This window comes from Ruditapes philippinarum, unplaced genomic scaffold (assembly GCF_026571515.1).
Source record: "Ruditapes philippinarum isolate M1 unplaced genomic scaffold, ASM2657151v2 ctg4886_1_1_1_1, whole genome shotgun sequence".
Taxonomy (NCBI): domain Eukaryota; kingdom Metazoa; phylum Mollusca; class Bivalvia; order Venerida; family Veneridae; genus Ruditapes; species Ruditapes philippinarum.
The window spans coordinates 44717-62745 of NW_026866423.1; the positions used below are offsets into that span (position 1 = coordinate 44717).

The 18029-nt window shown below is 32.5% G+C and overlaps 1 protein-coding gene across 2 annotated transcripts; it reads left to right on the forward strand.

Annotated features, from left to right (window-relative positions):
• The first annotated feature begins 2316 nt into the window (after positions 1–2316).
• Positions 2317–15977, forward strand: LOC132732426 (uncharacterized). 2 transcript variants are annotated; one of them, XM_060718842.1, is made up of 10 exons: positions 2317–2442; positions 4530–4697; positions 6085–6158; positions 8135–8290; positions 8696–9330; positions 10064–10371; positions 10636–10806; positions 11770–11974; positions 12551–13246; positions 13901–15977. In XM_060718842.1, the coding sequence occupies exons 2-10, from the start codon at positions 4541–4543 to the stop codon at positions 14046–14048; spliced, it is 2550 nt and encodes an 849-aa protein (XP_060574825.1). In that variant the 5' UTR covers positions 2317–2442; positions 4530–4540; the 3' UTR covers positions 14049–15977. The 2 variants fall into 2 exon arrangements, with proteins under 2 accessions (XP_060574825.1, XP_060574826.1); XM_060718843.1 differs by lacking the exon at positions 2317–2442 and adding an exon at positions 2506–2645.
• Positions 15978–18029: the final 2052 nt, after the last annotated feature.

An 18029-nucleotide genomic window follows, 5' to 3' on the forward strand; every position in this document is an offset into this window, starting at 1 on the left:
AGTCATCTTGTAGTTTTATGAAGAATTTTGCTCAAGCTCCTTCCATTTAAGGCTTTTGTTTCATCACAAAAAGGGGGATAATATCAGATAAGGGCTTTTGTGGCATCACAGACTTAAATGTAATTAGTCATCACAGACTTTAATGTAGATATAAGTCTGGGATAACATAGTGGCTGAGACTGCTGACCTTGAACAAATGACTTATCCCTTACCACTTTATACCACAGATATACATACTTTATTAAGCTCCATGTTTATACTCTATAGATTCAAATGAAATCCTCTTAATAATTTTAGATTTTGTAATGTGCAGTCTAAGCTATTAAGCTGCATGTAGCTTAAATAGGGTCAGGGATTTTACACATGTCTAGAGGAACGCCTTACATTTTCTTCCACCAGTATTAATGCTTAAAAGTCACCATATCACATTTTCAGTGTTGGTGTAACTTAAAACATATGCTAACACAGAAGTATTTTGAGCCCAACTTTTTCTTTAATGATATTCCAGCTTTTGCTACAGTCATGATGTTGCCGTTTGCTATGGCCTTGTGAAAAATTATTAACATTGGTCATATTATTTCTATTTGAAATGGATTGCCTTCATTCTTAAATACAATAACCATTTAGACAAGACGTTCAAGTTGACTAGACTGAACTTGCCCTTAACCTATAAATGACCTTGACCTTCAAGGTCAGACTTGAATTTTGCTTGATATTTGTTACAACTGGCTATAACTTTGTAATTTATGAATGAATTGTCTGTAATTTAGGACACAACAGCCTGTTATAGAAATACATGTACATCAATAAAACTTAACTAAACTTGACCTAGACTCATAAAGGACTTGACCCTGATGGTCAAATTATATCAATAAGACTTAACTAATCTTGACCTAGACTCATAATGGACTTGACCCTGATGGTCAAATTATATCAATAAGGCTTACATGTAACTAATCCTGACCTAGACTCATAAAGGACTTGACCCTCAGATGGTCAAATTATATCAATAAGACTTAACTAATCTTGACCTAGACTCATAAAGGACTTGACCCTGATGGTCAAATTATATCAATAAGACTTAACTAATCTTGACCTAGACTCATAATGGACTTGACCCTGATGGTCAATTTATATCAATAAGGCTTACATGTAACTAATCTTGACCTAGACTCGTAAAGGACTTGACCCTGATGGTCAAATTATATCAATAAGACTTAACTAATCTTGACCTAGACTCATAAAGGACTTAATTGACCCTTATGGTCAAATTATATCAATAAGACTTAACTAATCTTGACCTAGACTCATAAAGGACTTGACCCTGATGGTAAAATTACATGTATATCAATAAGACTTAACTAATCTTGACCTAGACTCATAAAGGACTTGACCCTGATGGTCAAATTATATCAATAAGACTTAACTAATCTTGACCTACATGTAGACTCATAATTAAAGGACTTGACCCTGATGGTCAAATTATATCAATAAGACTTAACTACATGTAATCTTGACCTAGACTTATAAAGGACTTGACTCTGACAGTCAAATTATATCAATAAGACTTAACTAATCTTGACCTAGACTCATAAAGGACTTGACCCTGATGGTCAAATTATATCAATAAGACGTAACTAATCTTGACCTAGACTCATAAAGGACTTGAATCTGATGGTCAAATTATTGTGTTTTATAGGCCTAGTTACTGGACGTTTTTTTCCATTGTTTGACAAACCAACATAATGAAAAATAATTGAAACATTTTTGACTAACTATTTAATTGACTTTTAAATGACATTAACTGTCAACTCATTTAAACAAATTTCTCCTTTAGAAAAAAGGTTGCTGTGTACAGAACTTATAGAAGCCCCACCCATACTTATATATGGGGTCAATATAGGCATATATGGGGTCAACATATCATGTATGTCAACCTCCAAGCTGAAGTGAAGATGCATGTCTCATGATATCACATTGGTGACAAAATCAAATGATATCGAACTGGTATTTTTGGTATTCATTCATACTGGTATCTGTTGGTAAAAGGGAGAGAAATCGTATACGTGCAAAGCAAGATAAATCTAAGTTAGTTTCCCTTGATATATTGGAGATGTACAAATGTACACAGGTAAGGTCACTGTTTCAGAAATAGATTTGTGGAAAACACCTAATTTTGGTTTTTAATATCAAGTATCATAACTACCAGATTTCTGTACTAATTTTTTCAAGGTATAATGTAATGATTTTTCGGCAAATTATTAAGTTATAACATAACACAGTACTGTCCTTTTCTTATACTAACAGAAGATGGGTTTCGAAAAAATAGTGGTGTTCAACATAAAATGGGAATTTCCACTTTCGGTTTCAATTTTTTAGGAACGTAATTTCGGAAAATTCCGGTTTAATCTATAAGTTGTTTTTGGTCAGGAAAGATAGTTGGTGAGTTGCACAAGTGAACTTTAAACCAGACTATAATTTTTCAAACCTGTTTTATTGCTATTTGTAATATTTTAAAAATTATCCCTCGTTTTATTAAAAGGAAGTTAAAATGAAAGTAGACTAAGGACGTAAGGTAAACCGAAAGACAAAACGTTTTCATTGCTTTGAAAAGCTATTGTACTGGATTGGAGTCTGTTATTTCTGTAAGTATTAATGGAATTGTTGATGTTTAATAAAGTCACTCGGACGATAAAAAAAGAACAAAGTTTATCGAAGGCACACGTACCCCGCCAAGTCAGTTAATATTCAGCGAATAGAATTTGAAAGACCCTGGCTGGGACAATATTTGTCCCAATTTCAGATAACATATTGTGGGATTTATTTATAAAGTTATTTTGTAATAAAAGATTGACACAGATTTTCAATCCATTTCAATTGGTTTTAATATTTAAATGTATTGTAGGACTGACAACTTTTGTAATGGAGATAAAGTGACTTATTAGCATGTCGATCACTATAATATTATTTATTACATGCTTTTCGGTGGTTTATAGAAATATATCAGTGTAATAAAAACTGATAATCACACTATTTTAAACAGTGAAATTATCAATTTGATAATTTCACTGTTTTGAATATTTGAGCCCGTTACATTGTTTCAGTGAAATACAAGCGTTCACAGTACTGGAAACCAACTTAATGATGTGACGTCGTAAATGATGTCACGTTGTACTATTATTTGGCGCCCTTTTCATTTAGTACTAGGCTAAAATGTCTTTTTAAGCATTTCTTTGCATATAATAAAAAGAAAATTTGTTTAGTTTAATGTAAAATCGAAATAGATTTCACCTCGTGAACACCAAGAGTTCATATTCACTCGGGCGCCACTTGTGAAATATACCTTTTGGTGCTCACTCAGTGAAATATATTCCGATCTTGCACTGAAGTAAACAAATATCCTCTATATAATATCAATTAATAACCCTTCTTGCGAGTGTTATAGACAGGAAATTATTAAAGTGTGTGTTGGACTTTTTGTAAAAGGTGAACAAAATTAAGTCCAGATATTGTTAACAACTTAACATGTGGAAAGGTGAGACTGGAAGTGTTATAGTTATGGTTAAAATGTTTATAGTGAGAGAAAAAGTCAAAAGATTAAATTAGTTAAAACACTTTTAGAGCTAGGCTATTATTGCAACACTTCTTTTGCCCTTGAACAGACCTAAGTCAGGCAGGGTGGCTATGTTGCCAGGGACTTTATCCAATAGTAAAATGCTATGAAAGAAGGAGTACTAATATATGGTAAAGTTGGAGGAAATCTGTATTTGATGTAGGGATACTATTTACTAGACATTGCCTGTCTTGCCTCATTTTACTAGACTGATAATAACTGTCATGTATTGCAGAGTTTCAGATAGGAATATCCGTACTGAGGGTACTTGCCCATTGGGCGATAAACGATGCTTGCATCATTCTGATTTCGAATAATCGAACACAATAATTCACCATTGTTTAAATAGGGGGTATAGTGACATGCACACATGCGCCAAAATAATGGTGAACGCAACTCATCTGGCACCCCTGTGCCAGTTAAAATTTGCAGCATGGGTAAAACTAATGGAAACATGACCTCATATATCTGGCACCCCTCATATCAGATAAAATTTGTAGTGTGGGTAAAACTAATGGAAACACCACTGAGTCTGAAATATCTGGCATCCCCATGCCAGATAAAATTTGTAGTTTGGGTAAAACTAATGGAAACACCACTGAGTCTGAAATATCTGGCATCCCCATGCCAGATAAAATTTGTAGTGTGGGTAAAACTAATGGAAACACCACTGAGTCTGAAATATCTGGCATCCCCATGCCAGATAAAATTTGTAGTGTGGGTAAAACTAATGGAAATAACAGTCTGATGTGCAAGAATATAATTATTTGCTTCATTGTTATTATTAATTATAATTTCATTATTTCATGCTTAATTTGAAGGATTTATAAGAACAATTAAATTCAATTAACCATCTTTTGTTCCATAACATCATAAAATCAATCAGTTTTTTTCAATCTTTTTTACTTTATTTCAGTTCAACAAAATATGTATGGGATTCGAGTATTTGGCTTACCGGACAATATTACTGACAAACACCTTAAGGTGTACTTCAGTAACCCCAGGAATGGTGGAGGTCATATAGAGAATATATATCATCCCCTACCCCATGCAACAGCTGTTGTTATTTTTGATGATAAAAGAGGTACTGATATCACACTTTTACGGTATTTGGAGAATGAAAATTTTTTTTTAAGAATTACTGAGCTCAGGTACATAATACCTTGGATGAAATAGAAGAAAAATAAACAGATTTCAATTCATCAATTTTCAGTCAGTGTATAATGTTTATATCACTAAACCTTAAATTTTGCATGAAATTTGAATGTTTATTTAATTTTTATCAACTTAAAGTTACATTAAATAAATATGTTAAAATATTTTTGCCGTCGGCCTAAAAACCAAGCATTCTACAGTTTCATTAACCTTTTTAACAGTATCGTTGTAAATCTCATCAAATATTGTTCATAAATTAGGATTTTAAATGGAAAACCCCACGGTTACACTAAAGTTCATATACAAATTTTAACATGCAAATGAAGACTATAATCAGCTCGTGTATGCGCTACTTCACGCAGTTATAGTTGCTATCCGGAACACAGCAAATATAAGATTTTCTTGTGCAAACACACTTTTACCGTTTAAGCTTCACGGTGCACTAGGCCTGTGGTTCAGAAAAAATAATCATCTCATAAAACAGATTAAATTTGTATGAAAATATCCGTTACAATGCGGAAATATACCGTTAAATTAGGACTGCTACTTATAGTCATGTTTGTTGATTTAATATTGATGTACGGGTGATCTGAAGGCGGTGTTTCTCATGCAAACAGAAATTGTACTTCCGAATTCGCCACAATGAGGTTGCACATTTGTATGCTCATTAAACTCATTTTGGTTGCCTGGACACCAAAATAAGATCTGGAGTCGATATGAAACCCAATTTATTAATGAAATGTCGCTATTTCTTTTTTTATGAAATTTATTTAATGTAACTTTAATCTAAGCATGACATATAGGTGCTGCCAAGGTTAAAATAAGGTTATGTTTTGGAACTAACAAGCCAGTCATTTAATCAACACCAAACTAAGTAAACAGCGTCATGATCACTTACCGTATTGTTTTCATATAACACCCCTGGGGATTGCATTTTTTTCAAAGGGGGGTGGGTGTGTGGGGAAGTGGGGCACTAATTAGAACTATAAAAAAAAAAATGTGCTTTGAAATATGTTTATTAAAGATACAATATATGTTTACAAATGTATTATAATACAGGATTACTCTATTCTAATGATTTTAACATTACTGGAGAGCCATTAATTGTTTTTCTATAAAATGTGGCGGGGGACAGGGTTCTAATTAGAGGGATGTGTGAAGGTGAGGGGGGCATGGGAAAATGGAAACAAGACGGTAAATGCATTTAGATTACATGACATAAAAAACTAAATTAATTCTTTACATTAAATTTTTATAAAAAAAAGTAGCAATTATAAATTTTTATGTGTTTTTACTTTTCCTTTATCTTTCTTCAGTTGTTCAGGAGGTTCTTAAAAGGGAGCATACTTTATCGGGACAGCCTGTTGGCGTATCAGCAACCCCTAAACAGGTATTATGCACTATCAGTTATCATCTTTATATATGATTATATGGGTTCCATTGCTGTGATTTAAACAGTAGGACTAAGTACTTTCATCTAGTGATTTTCCAAGGGCCTAAAATAAATAGTGTTTGTTTTCCCTCCTGAAACCTTCCCACAAATATCACAGCTACCCAAAAATAATAATTGCCAAACAAACAAAAAATTTTTTTTGCTAAACATGGAAGCAGAGTCAATGAGAATCCACTTCCATATATTTGTCTGTGTAATTATTTTTTGCATTGTAAAGTTAGGGATATATACTGAATAAAACTTCGAAACTTTTAAGTTTTAGTTCTGTACTATTAGCATTAATATTTTTTTTTAATCCATACAATTCAGATAAAAAAATATTTAGATAAAAAATACTATTTTACCTACCTGGCACCTGCAAAACTCAAATTGGCATGAGTCACGACAAGAATGTAACAAGGTTTTTTAGAAGGCTGGCCTAGAAGTTTTAAAAATATGCTTAAAAAGAGAACTGACATCAACAAACCACTCATTTAATAATACTTTATGGTAGTGAAAACTGGTACATTTTTAATGCTTTTCAGCAAGCTTTCACTACATAGACATAGCAAGTCTACAACTGGAATATTTTATTCTTTTTGACATTGTACAGAAAGTTTGCCAGACTAATCAATATTGGGAAAATTTAGAATTTCTGCATTTGAGCCGCGTCATGACAAAACCAACATAATGCGTTTGTGACCAGCATGGATCCAGACCAGCCTGCGCAGTCTGATCAGGATCCATGCTGTTCGCTTACAAACCCTATAACAAGTAGAGAAACTGATAGCAAACAGTGATTCCTGATCATACTGCGCGGATGCGCAGGCTGGTCTAGATCCATGCTGGTCGCAAACGCATTACGTTGGTTTTGTCGTGACGCGGCTCATATGTTAAAACATGCAGTAGTTTATCTGATGATTTTCAGTAAGATATTGAATATAACAATGAGATATAAGTCATATCAAACTGTTGTGAAACTGAGTGAAATATAAAATTTGGTTTCAGTTTTATACATTGAAAGACATAAAATACAGTACTTATCATATAAAGGTTTTCATGGTCTTTTTATGGTGTCAATTTTGGTAATATCTTTTTACTTCAACATGGTCAGTGTGCCTTTAAACCCAAACAAACTGACTAACAAACATTTGCAACCTTCTTGAACCAAAAGTGATTAACCTTGTCCAAAATAATGGTTATGTAACTAAGTAGGGACATTGCGTGTGTTCAGTAAACCCCCCCCCCCCCCCCCCCCCATATTGATATTTAGATCATTAGGGTCAAGTTCACGATTTTGAGGTTATTAGAACAAAGGTTAAGGTCAAAGTGATACTTAATGTTAAATCCTTGTCTAGTCAGTAACTTGAGAAAGAACAACAAATGGTTTATGTTACTTGTTAGGCTCATTGCCCATGTATGTTAGATGACCGCTATTCATTAATGTAATATCCCTGTCTCAGATCCATACCTTGAGAAGGAATAGCTGTAGTTTATGTTTCTTGGTAAGAGCAGGAGATGACCCCTATTGATTTTCAGGTCAAAGGTCAATGCCACAGTGGCATTTAGTGTAAATTCCCTGTCCAACAATAACTTGAGAAAGAATAAACCTTGGTTTTTTTAACTTGGTATAGCCAATGGATCCCCTATTCATTTGGATGTCAAGGTCACTGCAGCATTTAATGTGAAATCCTTGTCTAATCAATAACTAGTTTCCTCGGTCATTATAAGGTTTGTGAAATTTATTAATTATAATACTATTTTTATATGTATTCCTTATTAATATAACACTTTGCCTTCAATAAAATTTGCATAAGTGTGTGAATATGCCTTAATGAATGGCAAATGGAGTTCAGTTTGGGACATCAGTGTGGAATGGATACATTTCTAGTTTCAAGTTTATAAAATACAAACAATTATTTGCTATGATTTAGGTTTTCCGTCGTGCTGTGGTAGAGTTAGAGAAGGATGTTTCCAACATTCTCAGTGTAAACCCTCAACTTGTTGATGAGTTGCAGTTTATAGGGGAGATAAACATAAACTTTCAATATGAGAAAGAAAGATATCTGTTTGATGGATCTTGGTATAAGGTATGTACGGACCAAAGCTAATTACATATAAATTGAATCAGTATTCCATATTTGTTGACCTTAAAGTCTGTGTCAGAAATAACATTTAAAATTTACAAACTAAAATTTGTTTGATAAGATCACTCAATAAATATGAAAATGAATGATCAATGAAATATTTGTTCGAAATAAAGAGATAGACTAATGGCATTATATTTTATTGTCAAAGAGAGAAGGGCATGTGTTTTAGTCATGGAAAATGTAAATTCAATAATGTCAATAGACTCAAACATAAATACAGTTCAATCAATATTTTTTTTTTTGAACTTTTACTATCCCATTCATTATAATTATGAAAATGATATATTATGGAAGTATACATTCATTTGTAATTAGTGTTTGTTCTCTAGCTGTTATGTTATGTAGATTGAGTGGGCAATGCAGTATCTGGACACTGTGTTAGATGCATATCTACCGGACTCGCAGTCAGGTAATGAGTTACGTAGTCCTGTATTAAATACAAATAGGATATCACAAGGAGGGGCACAGAGAAAACAAACCGAGGCGCGAGATGAAAGTCCTCCTCGTAGTCATCAAATCAAGCGTCCAAACATTCCAATTGTAAAACAACCTAGAGGCGACGAGCAGCCAAAATCTCTGCCAGCCTCGACCGGCACTCCAATGTCTAACCTAAGTAAAATGTCCGGAGACCGGTCCAGTTATAATGAAGATTTCGTTCAAAGGGGGAGAAAGAACAAAAATGCATTGGCTACAGAAGGCGAAACGGCTAAATCCCGTTCTACCGGAAGTAAATTATACAGTAAAACTATGCGTTCAAATCTGGATGACAAGAATGAGGATGATAATTACTATTACAATAACAGCCATGGAGCTACTGGCAATTTCAATGCTGATGAGTATTGGGGTCAAGGGAGAAAATCGTACAATAGGTTTGATAAGGGGGACGACTCTGATAGTGAGAATGAGGCTAATTTAGCTGCTGCCTATGATAGAAGAGTGGCGTTCGGGAGTGACACAAATTTTGATGAAAATAAAAGGAGGTATGTATGTTTTAAGATGTTTTTTCTACAGTTTCATAATAATGTCATTTATTAGCCCTTGTGTTACATTATGAGTTAAAGGGATAATAAGAGGGTATTTCACTTTCAGAGTTTCACTTTCAGATAAAAACTCTGTGGCAGTGTGGTTAAGGTTGTTGACTTCAAACCACTTGCCCCTCTCCTCTGTGGATTAGAATGCCAACAGAATCTTTGGATTCTTTCATGTGCGGAAGCTATCCAGCTAGCTTACGGAATATAAGTGGTTCAACTTGTGGGCCCGTTCATGCCTGAAATAATGCACAGAAGGGCACCCAATGTCTTCTGATGGATCAGTTAAGCTAGAAAGTTGCCATATAACCTATACTGACTGTTGGTCAAACCTAAAACTCAACCAAAAAAAATTTGTTTTTAATTTTATGGTACTTTGTTTTTATTTTAGATATCAAAACAATACTCTGCAACACCTACTGAAGGTTTTAAATCAAAACATTTTCCTTCAAAGCTGTCAAAATATCAGTTTCCTTTTGACAATTATTTTTGAATGAAAATCATCAAATTTAGTAATATATTGTTAGTACCACAGCATTTGATGTAAACATTGTTAAGACTCTTTTGATAGTAAAACTGATCAATTAAAAACATTGATTGGGAAAATGTACTGTATGTATAATGACACGATTTTTTTGCCATTTGTTTTTCATGCTAATATTTTGCTATTCTCAACTTTTTAAAGACCACAAAAAGCTGTTCCACGGATGACCAAAGGTATTGATGTAGCCCAAACAGACTTTGGCGAGGTTCCATTAAGTTTTACGTTCGAGCTAGCTGGTAACATAAAAGTGCACGTTGCTATGGACGATATCACCAAGCAGACGACAGACACAATTGTGAATCCCACAACCCCTGACCTCACCAATGTGTATGGAGTATCGAGGGCTATTGTGGCATCAGCTGGACATGAAATACAAATGGAATGCCAGCGTTATGTAGAAGAAAACGGACTAATGAATTATGCAGGGGTTACACATACTTCAGCAGGAGGTAAATTTATCTCTAATTAAAAAATAAAAAAGAAAGATCATAGCTGTCTGCCCGCTAAGCTCAATGTGATGAGGAATGTTAAGCACAAAGTTCAGGTCCCTGTCACTTAAGGTTACAGTCACATGCAGAAGTCAAAGTCAAGAAAAATAAGAAAATTTGTTGGTGAACTTTTTGTCATCATAAATTGAGAGTGTTAAACATTAATGTCACGTTTCACTGACAGCATTTTATAGTCTTAAATTTTAAATATATTCAATGTTTCAGGTACTTTGAATGAGAAAGTTGGGTTTGTGATACACACAGCTGGACCAACTTGGCGTGAAGAAGACAGTGACTTTTGTACACATATGCTAGTATGTACGTATATCAACTGTTTCCAATATGCAGATGAAAAACTGTGGGTACAGTCTTTAGCCACACCTTTGATCAGTGCTGGTAATTATGGCTATTTTTGTGATTTTGTTTTTTGTAAACAATGACATATTGATGAAAATGAAATAATAAAAGTTAAGGTAATTTGAGACTCAATTTAGTCTCTTTTCTATTGATTGAGACAAAACTTTAACACAAGTTGTGTTTCAGCCATATCTTTAAACAGTACAATGATATGTATTTAAATTACTATTGTATGTTTAAAAAAATTTGTGTTATACACATATATCTAAAGATTGACGGAATGGGAGCATACTGTTTTTGTTCAGTCTGTTAATCTGCAGAAAATTGAATATCTTAGCCATAAAATCTACATCATAGACTAGAGCCTTTATGCTTAGGCACAAAACCCTCTGCACAGGTTTACTTAAGTAAATCCTGACATTCAAGTTAAGAAATATATGACATTGAACCTGAAATGACATTGATCTAGAGAATACAACTGTTATTTGTATTGAATTTATGCAAAAATGGCTGATCTTGCCAGTTAATCTAATCATGCTGTCATAGGAACATTGATCAGGATTATCTTTATCTACTCAACTTAAAATATATGACATTGAACCTGAAATGAACTTGACCTTCTAGTTAAAAGATTTATGACATGCATCCTAAAATGACTTGACCTTCAAATTTTTAAAAGGTAGAAATTTTCACCATTACTTTGTTAATGGCATTCTTGTTTTATGAAAATGTCTTGATTTCTGCCACCAAATTGTTCAAACATTACTAACAAATGATGCCTACCTACATTCAATTCATCAATTCATGATGTGGTGTTGACTTTATTGAAGTATTTATCTATTTCAAGTTCTTTCTTTTGTTTTATCTCTATTGACATAGCAAGTGCAAACCAAGTACATGTATTGATTGGTTTGGGACAGTGATATAAAGTGTACTCATTTTTCACCGATAAAGTTTATTATTTTACTACAAAAGTAATGTTTGAATGTTTTTTTTTAACAGGCTCATTTGGATTCCCATTGGATGTGTGCATTGGGGCATTTTATGATGCATTGCTTATATTTTCTGACCAGTCAACAACTAAGCGCCACCTTAAAGAGATACATTTGGTATGTTTTGATCAGGATTCTGCAATGGCTACTATCACTATTGTCCAGTCACTACTGGACTGTGACAGCTCACAGTCTGTTGCAGCTGCAACTGATAGGTAAGGGTCTTGTATGAAGTACATTTGTAATAGTATATAATAAATGTTAAACATGTAATTTACAAATTTTCTTACATTAAAGTGAATTGGTCTACAGTGGAAGGTCTGTAATACAATAAATAATTACATTGAAAGTATTTAGAATCAAACAGCATACAATGAAAGAATTATATATTGAAGTTGTTGGCAAGTGTGAGATACTTGATTCAATGTAACGCATACATGTATTTATATAGCAGATTATAAAATGTTCTAGAACAAAATATTATTATTCATCATATACAAATGTAAAGGTTCAGTCTTATAATCAACATTATTTTCTCAAACAACTTTTATAAGAATATCCAAATGATACATTTCTAATTTTTAATCAATATATGTATTTGAAAGGTTTATAGAAAATATGCCCCTGGAAGACCTATCTACTTTAATATTGGCAGTTCTTTTGTTTCCTTCGTTTTCATTGTAATGCTGTTGTTATCGGCAAATGTAATGCTTTTAGTCGATTTGCCCATAAAGATTAGTGTTAAAAGTTTTCTTTCTTTGACTTTCTTTGTTACTTTATACCCATCTTAGATATTGGATGAGAAAAGCAAAACACAATTTCCAAGCTGAAAGCTTTACTAAACCAGTAAAACAAGAAACTAATAAAGATAAATCAGATGATGAAGATTCTGATGCACATGATACTGATAGAAGTAAACCAAGAGAAAGAACAAAAGAAGAAATCAAAGAATCAAGCAAAGAGGTTCAGAACAAATCAGACATGTTAAGTGACTCAGATGATGAAAGTAGAAAACCGGATCCCCCTAACAAAAAAGCAAATATTGCATCTGGAAGACTTGGTCAGGTTACAAGTAGGTCAAACCAAGATGGTGATAAAATGGAACCATCAGTAGAACTCGAAGGGTCATTTAGTGAGAAGTTGAAAGAAATTAATACATTTGATGAAGATAGTGATGATGACAGTTTAGAAATAGAGCTTAGGGATAAAGATTTACGTTCTGTCGGAAACAAACATGAAGATGTTGATAGTGATAAAGAAAGCAACAGTGAAACTGAAAACATAGAGAAAGAGAGACTGTTGGAAGAGAATGTGCATGATGATAAAAAGAATGATGAATCACGGCACAGACAGAAGTTCAGTGACACAAACAGTAAAGAGGATGATGCAATAAATACAGATGATGACAATGGTGATGGTAAGGATGATGACAAACATACAGCTTTTGGCGAGGGAAGACATGATGAAAAAGAGACTCAATCTACCAGGTTTACAAATCTATTTTTTATCAGTTTTGAAGAGTTTTATACAGATATTCCTTAAGCGTAATTATATGATGTCACTTGAAAGCAAAGAGATGTTAGTTGGAGCTTGTTAAATGTGGGTTTTTCCAGTGTTATTACCTGGTATGAACAAATATTTACCTTTGTCTACATGGTACACCACCATTCACCATAGATTAATCAAATTATTGAGTGTTTTATGTAAGTTGTTTGTACTCCAAATAAGCTCGGAAAACCCTAAAAGTTTTAAATTCAGGTGTTAGTCCATTATAGTGGAAAAAAATATTTTACTATTAGATTATTACTGGTATGAAAAAACTCAACAAAAACAACAGACTAAATAATACAAACTTTAAATTCATATTTTAAATACATGTATGTAAATATATAAATATCTGAAAGTAGATGATGATGTCTTGCTTTGGTTGATAAAGCCAGTTATACTATATAAATTTTAAATAGAAATGAAAGAGTTCTTAGAAATCCCAAGTTGTTGAATTAGGTAATTAAAGATATTATAGGATTTTATGTTATATCCATATAGATTTTCTTTTCAATTCTACAATTTTAAATAATTATCTCTATACAAAAGTCATTATAAGCCACAGCTTGTTAATCTTTATTTTTTTCCAACACCAGGTCAGAAAGTGCTCATAATTTAAAGGTGTCTCTGAAAAGATCTAATGAAGATGATGAGGATGGTGGTGCCAGTAAGGATAAAGAAGCAGATGTGTCTGATGATGATGAAGAGGTTCCGGAAAAAGATGAAGAGGAACTTTATTTATAAATAATTAATTGAACTTTTCATTTCAGCTAAAGATGTATACATATAACTTAAAGCAAGAACATTTTATGCTTTAACATAGATAGGGATCAAGTATCGCTCCAGTTGTTCTAAATGCAGGCTGCAACTGCATTTACCTATGAACCCATTGCAGAATAAGATCATGGTCTGCACTTTTTTGCTGTGCACAAGATTTTCAATCAATATTCCCAAAAAATGATGAATCGTTTTGTCCAGAAAAAAAATGTGTCAGTCCATTAAAGATAATTAGCGTGGTAAGGTTAGTGTTTTAACACTTAATAAGTAAAAGCAAAGTTTTGTTTAATCTTTGAATTATTGTTCTTACCAACAAACCAGTGATGTGATAGTATTAATTTTAATAAAACATATAATGGCAGGACGTTTATGATTTTTCATTTAATTTACAGATGCTTGTGTTGTTTATTTTTTTCTTTTAGTACATGTAGTACATGTATAATTAGGTTAGTCTTGCATTTGTCTTGGAAAAATTGATTTATTGTAAATGTACATTGTAGCAAATTTTTTTTCTGTAAGTACATGCAGTACTAAACCATTATTTCATATAATTCATAGAAGGGTTTCATTTGTTAAAAAAAAACTGTTATTGTATTTTCTCTGCTGCCAATTTAGTCAGTTCATTGTATAAAGTTAGCTATTTTTGTCAGTAAATATCAATAACAATGAATTGGACTACACATGATTGACTTATCACATGGTTATTTGCATTTTTACATTTGTAGACTGTTTAAAAAATCATAAACAAGTAAAAAAAATGGTGGCCTTTTCAAGAGTTTGAATATCCAATTTTGCATAAAAATAGTTCATTAATATTCCGTAGTTTCATGTAGGCTAGTGTTCTTATTTATTGCAGCTTTATGATTTTGTTACTATTTTATAATATACACTTAAGAAAAGATATATTTTAAAGGAATTATTTCATTTTGCTTTGTAAGTGTTGATAATTTGGAGCAAAGAAATTGTTCATTTAGTTCAATTACATGTAGATCATAATCATTATATTGTGCTAGTTTAAAATTTGATAAAATGTTGCAATAATCAACAGATATTTTCATAAAATGATTTTGTATATAGATGTGCTTTATATCACAATGTTGTTTGGTTGTTAGTGCCTTAAATTATGCATAGAGGAACATCTAAGGTCTTCCTCTCCAACCTTTTTAAGCTGTAAAGCTGGAATATTGTCATATAACTTTTACGATGTTGACATGTCCGTTTCTTTGTTGTGAGCAAGCAGGAGATATTGTAAGTCCTTTAGGTAGTCAACAGTTTGTATAGATTTGAAATTACTTGACAGTTTGCTTATTTACCTGGAAGCAAAAGAGACGGGAAGGAAAGAGAAGGCTTGTCCTTTAGTTAGATGATGGTAGGTCAACAGCCTGTAGCGTTCTATGGATTCTTTTTGGATATCTCAAGAAACGCTAGTCGGCATATTGTAGATGTGTAGATATGGTTAGATTGGTATACTGTCAAACAATATAGGTGGTATATGGTTGAGGTTCTGATAGTGGCATTGAGTTCAACAGTTTATAGAGGTCTAGAATCACATGGACAGTTTGCTTTGTTATTGCTGGGCAAATGAGATTGCATATCGGTCACAGTTCATCATACCTAGTACAATAAAGAGTGTTTTATGTTGTGGGTTAAATAACGGTGTTCTATTGTTTTATATAATGAATGATTATTTGACATTGTTGATTTGCCTACTGTACAAAATGGATGATGATGTTGCTTTATTTCATTTATATTTATGTTCTTGTTATTTCTATTGTTGCTTTTCATGCTTAATTATAAATGCCATTATTTACATGATTTGTGTTGTGTTTGATTTAAAATTTCAGTAGTCAGCTATGACAAATAAATATTCTGTTAAAAAACTAAAAAAACTTTCAGTTTCTGAGTTCTTTTTTATTTACAGAGTTCATTGACTCGAATCCCTATTTGTTGGACAATTTTTGAGCTTCTGAAAATAAGCTATAACTGAAGGATCTAAAGAAGCTTTTGCTTGAAATCAATAACGGATCCGGGCATGTCACTCTGGTCATGTCCTAAAGGGGTTCATTTTGAAGCACAAATTTATGATAATTTTCTTTTGTACAATTTAAAATAAAAGATTTTAGCCGAAAGAAGGTCACTGTACAGCGGTCAATGAGCACCTGAACACACTGTAACCGAGTCAATAAGATAAGACGAGGTAGCCCTGATAAGGGCTGTTGATGACAAGCAAAGGGGTTGTCTTTCAAGCCCTCACTTCGTACCAGGGTGCATAAACTTTACCTGGCACTTATGCAGTTATTGATGGGAAAGCAATAAACAGCCCATGTAAGCAATTACTCATTTTTAATAACTTACTCAATGCTTTGCAAAAAGAACGAATTGCTAGCCTGAATACATGAAAATCGTTATCTCTTTTATTCTGGATAGAAAGAACAACGTGATAAAATCATTCGATAATTTGCATTTGCAATGAAGATAGAAATATTCACATATATAATGCATAAAAGTGTATAAAATTATATATACCCTTATCTGCTGCAAAAATTATTGTTTAATTAAAAAAATATATAAAACTTCTAAAATGCTTGTAGAAAATTGCCTCATTGTCACATACACGAAATAATCGCTAAACTTAAAACAGCAGAATAATATTTTTTCCAGTTTATTTTATTCTGTGTTAAATAACATGCAGAGACATTTTACATTACAACTCTTTCGGGAATCGGTCATAAAGTACCGAATCGTTGGTAAATTCTAAACAAATATTTCAAAAGATAGCCTTAATTATACCCTTAAAATCTTGTTTATTCGCTGAATCACTACATAAACATTCTTCAACAAAGAATTAAAGACTGGATTAGAAAAAAATTAAAAATACTTGTATCATTTCTACTTTAGTTATGAAAACTCACAAAATGGAGAAATACAGTTTGGTAGCGCCTATGACTACCTCTTTTTGTTCGTTCGTTAGTTGTTCCATACTAAATCATTATCAAGACGTGGCGGACGACAGAAAAATATGATTTTAAATCATTCATAATAATATTTTCCAACAAATAACAAATATCAATCGAAATGACTTTATCTTATTAATTACGCCCAATCTAAATAAAGATAATTTAGCTAGATAGTTGTGTATTAATTAATTTCTGCCGAGATCTTATAATCTATTTATAACGATTCAAAGGGACAGAACAAAACACATCTCTGTACGTATTACCTCCCAATGTACATGGCATTACCACATGAAGATATACTATATATCCAGATTAAATATGATAAACCAACTTACTGTAACACTTGATCAGATTGATTTAGCAAGAGGATTCTATGAAATTTAATGATAAAGATGAAACGATAAATCATTGACTGAAAAATAATATTTTTGATGAAAATTTTTCACATGTTTCAAGGACAACAGATATGTCTGTAAGAAAGCTGTGAAATATTGCAGCGTGCGTTACATTTTAAGATTTCACAGTTGGTGATGTATGTTCCATCTGTGTCTATTTGTTTGATTTGTTTGACACCTTCAATTTGTAAGTGATTAGGTGTCATTATTGAGTAAATTGAATCTAAATGAGATGCGATTATATAAGTAAGTAATATGTTTGTTTGTTCATTAGTCCAATAATAATTGGTCTCTAATTGTGTCTTTGCAATATTAAATTAATCTAAAATATCCTAATTACAAACAGATCATGGAGATGAAGAGCGAAATTTATCACCAACATAATATTGAATTAGCTAGATTTCAGAGAGCTTGTGAACAAATACTTCATCTGAATGGAAAATTAGATGAAATCAGTAAACGCTACATGTTTGCAAGGGACAATAACAACAAGATATTCCGGTACTCACTGCGCAGCCGGATGTTGGTCATTGAAGGCATGCTGACAGCATACTGCAGTTATGCTAAAATAAAGAAAATGGAGATAATGAAACTAA

Coding starts and splice junctions, on each gene's coding strand:
- LOC132732426 (XM_060718842.1), top strand. CDS start 4,541: ATGTATGGGATTCGAGTATTTGGCTTACCGGACAATATTACTGACAAA. Junction 6,159..8,134: donor TATCAGCAACCCCTAAACAG/GTATTATGCACT, acceptor GCTATGATTTAG/GTTTTCCGTCGTGCTGTGGT. Junction 10,807..11,769: donor CACACCTTTGATCAGTGCTG/GTAATTATGGCT, acceptor TTTTTTTAACAG/GCTCATTTGGATTCCCATTG.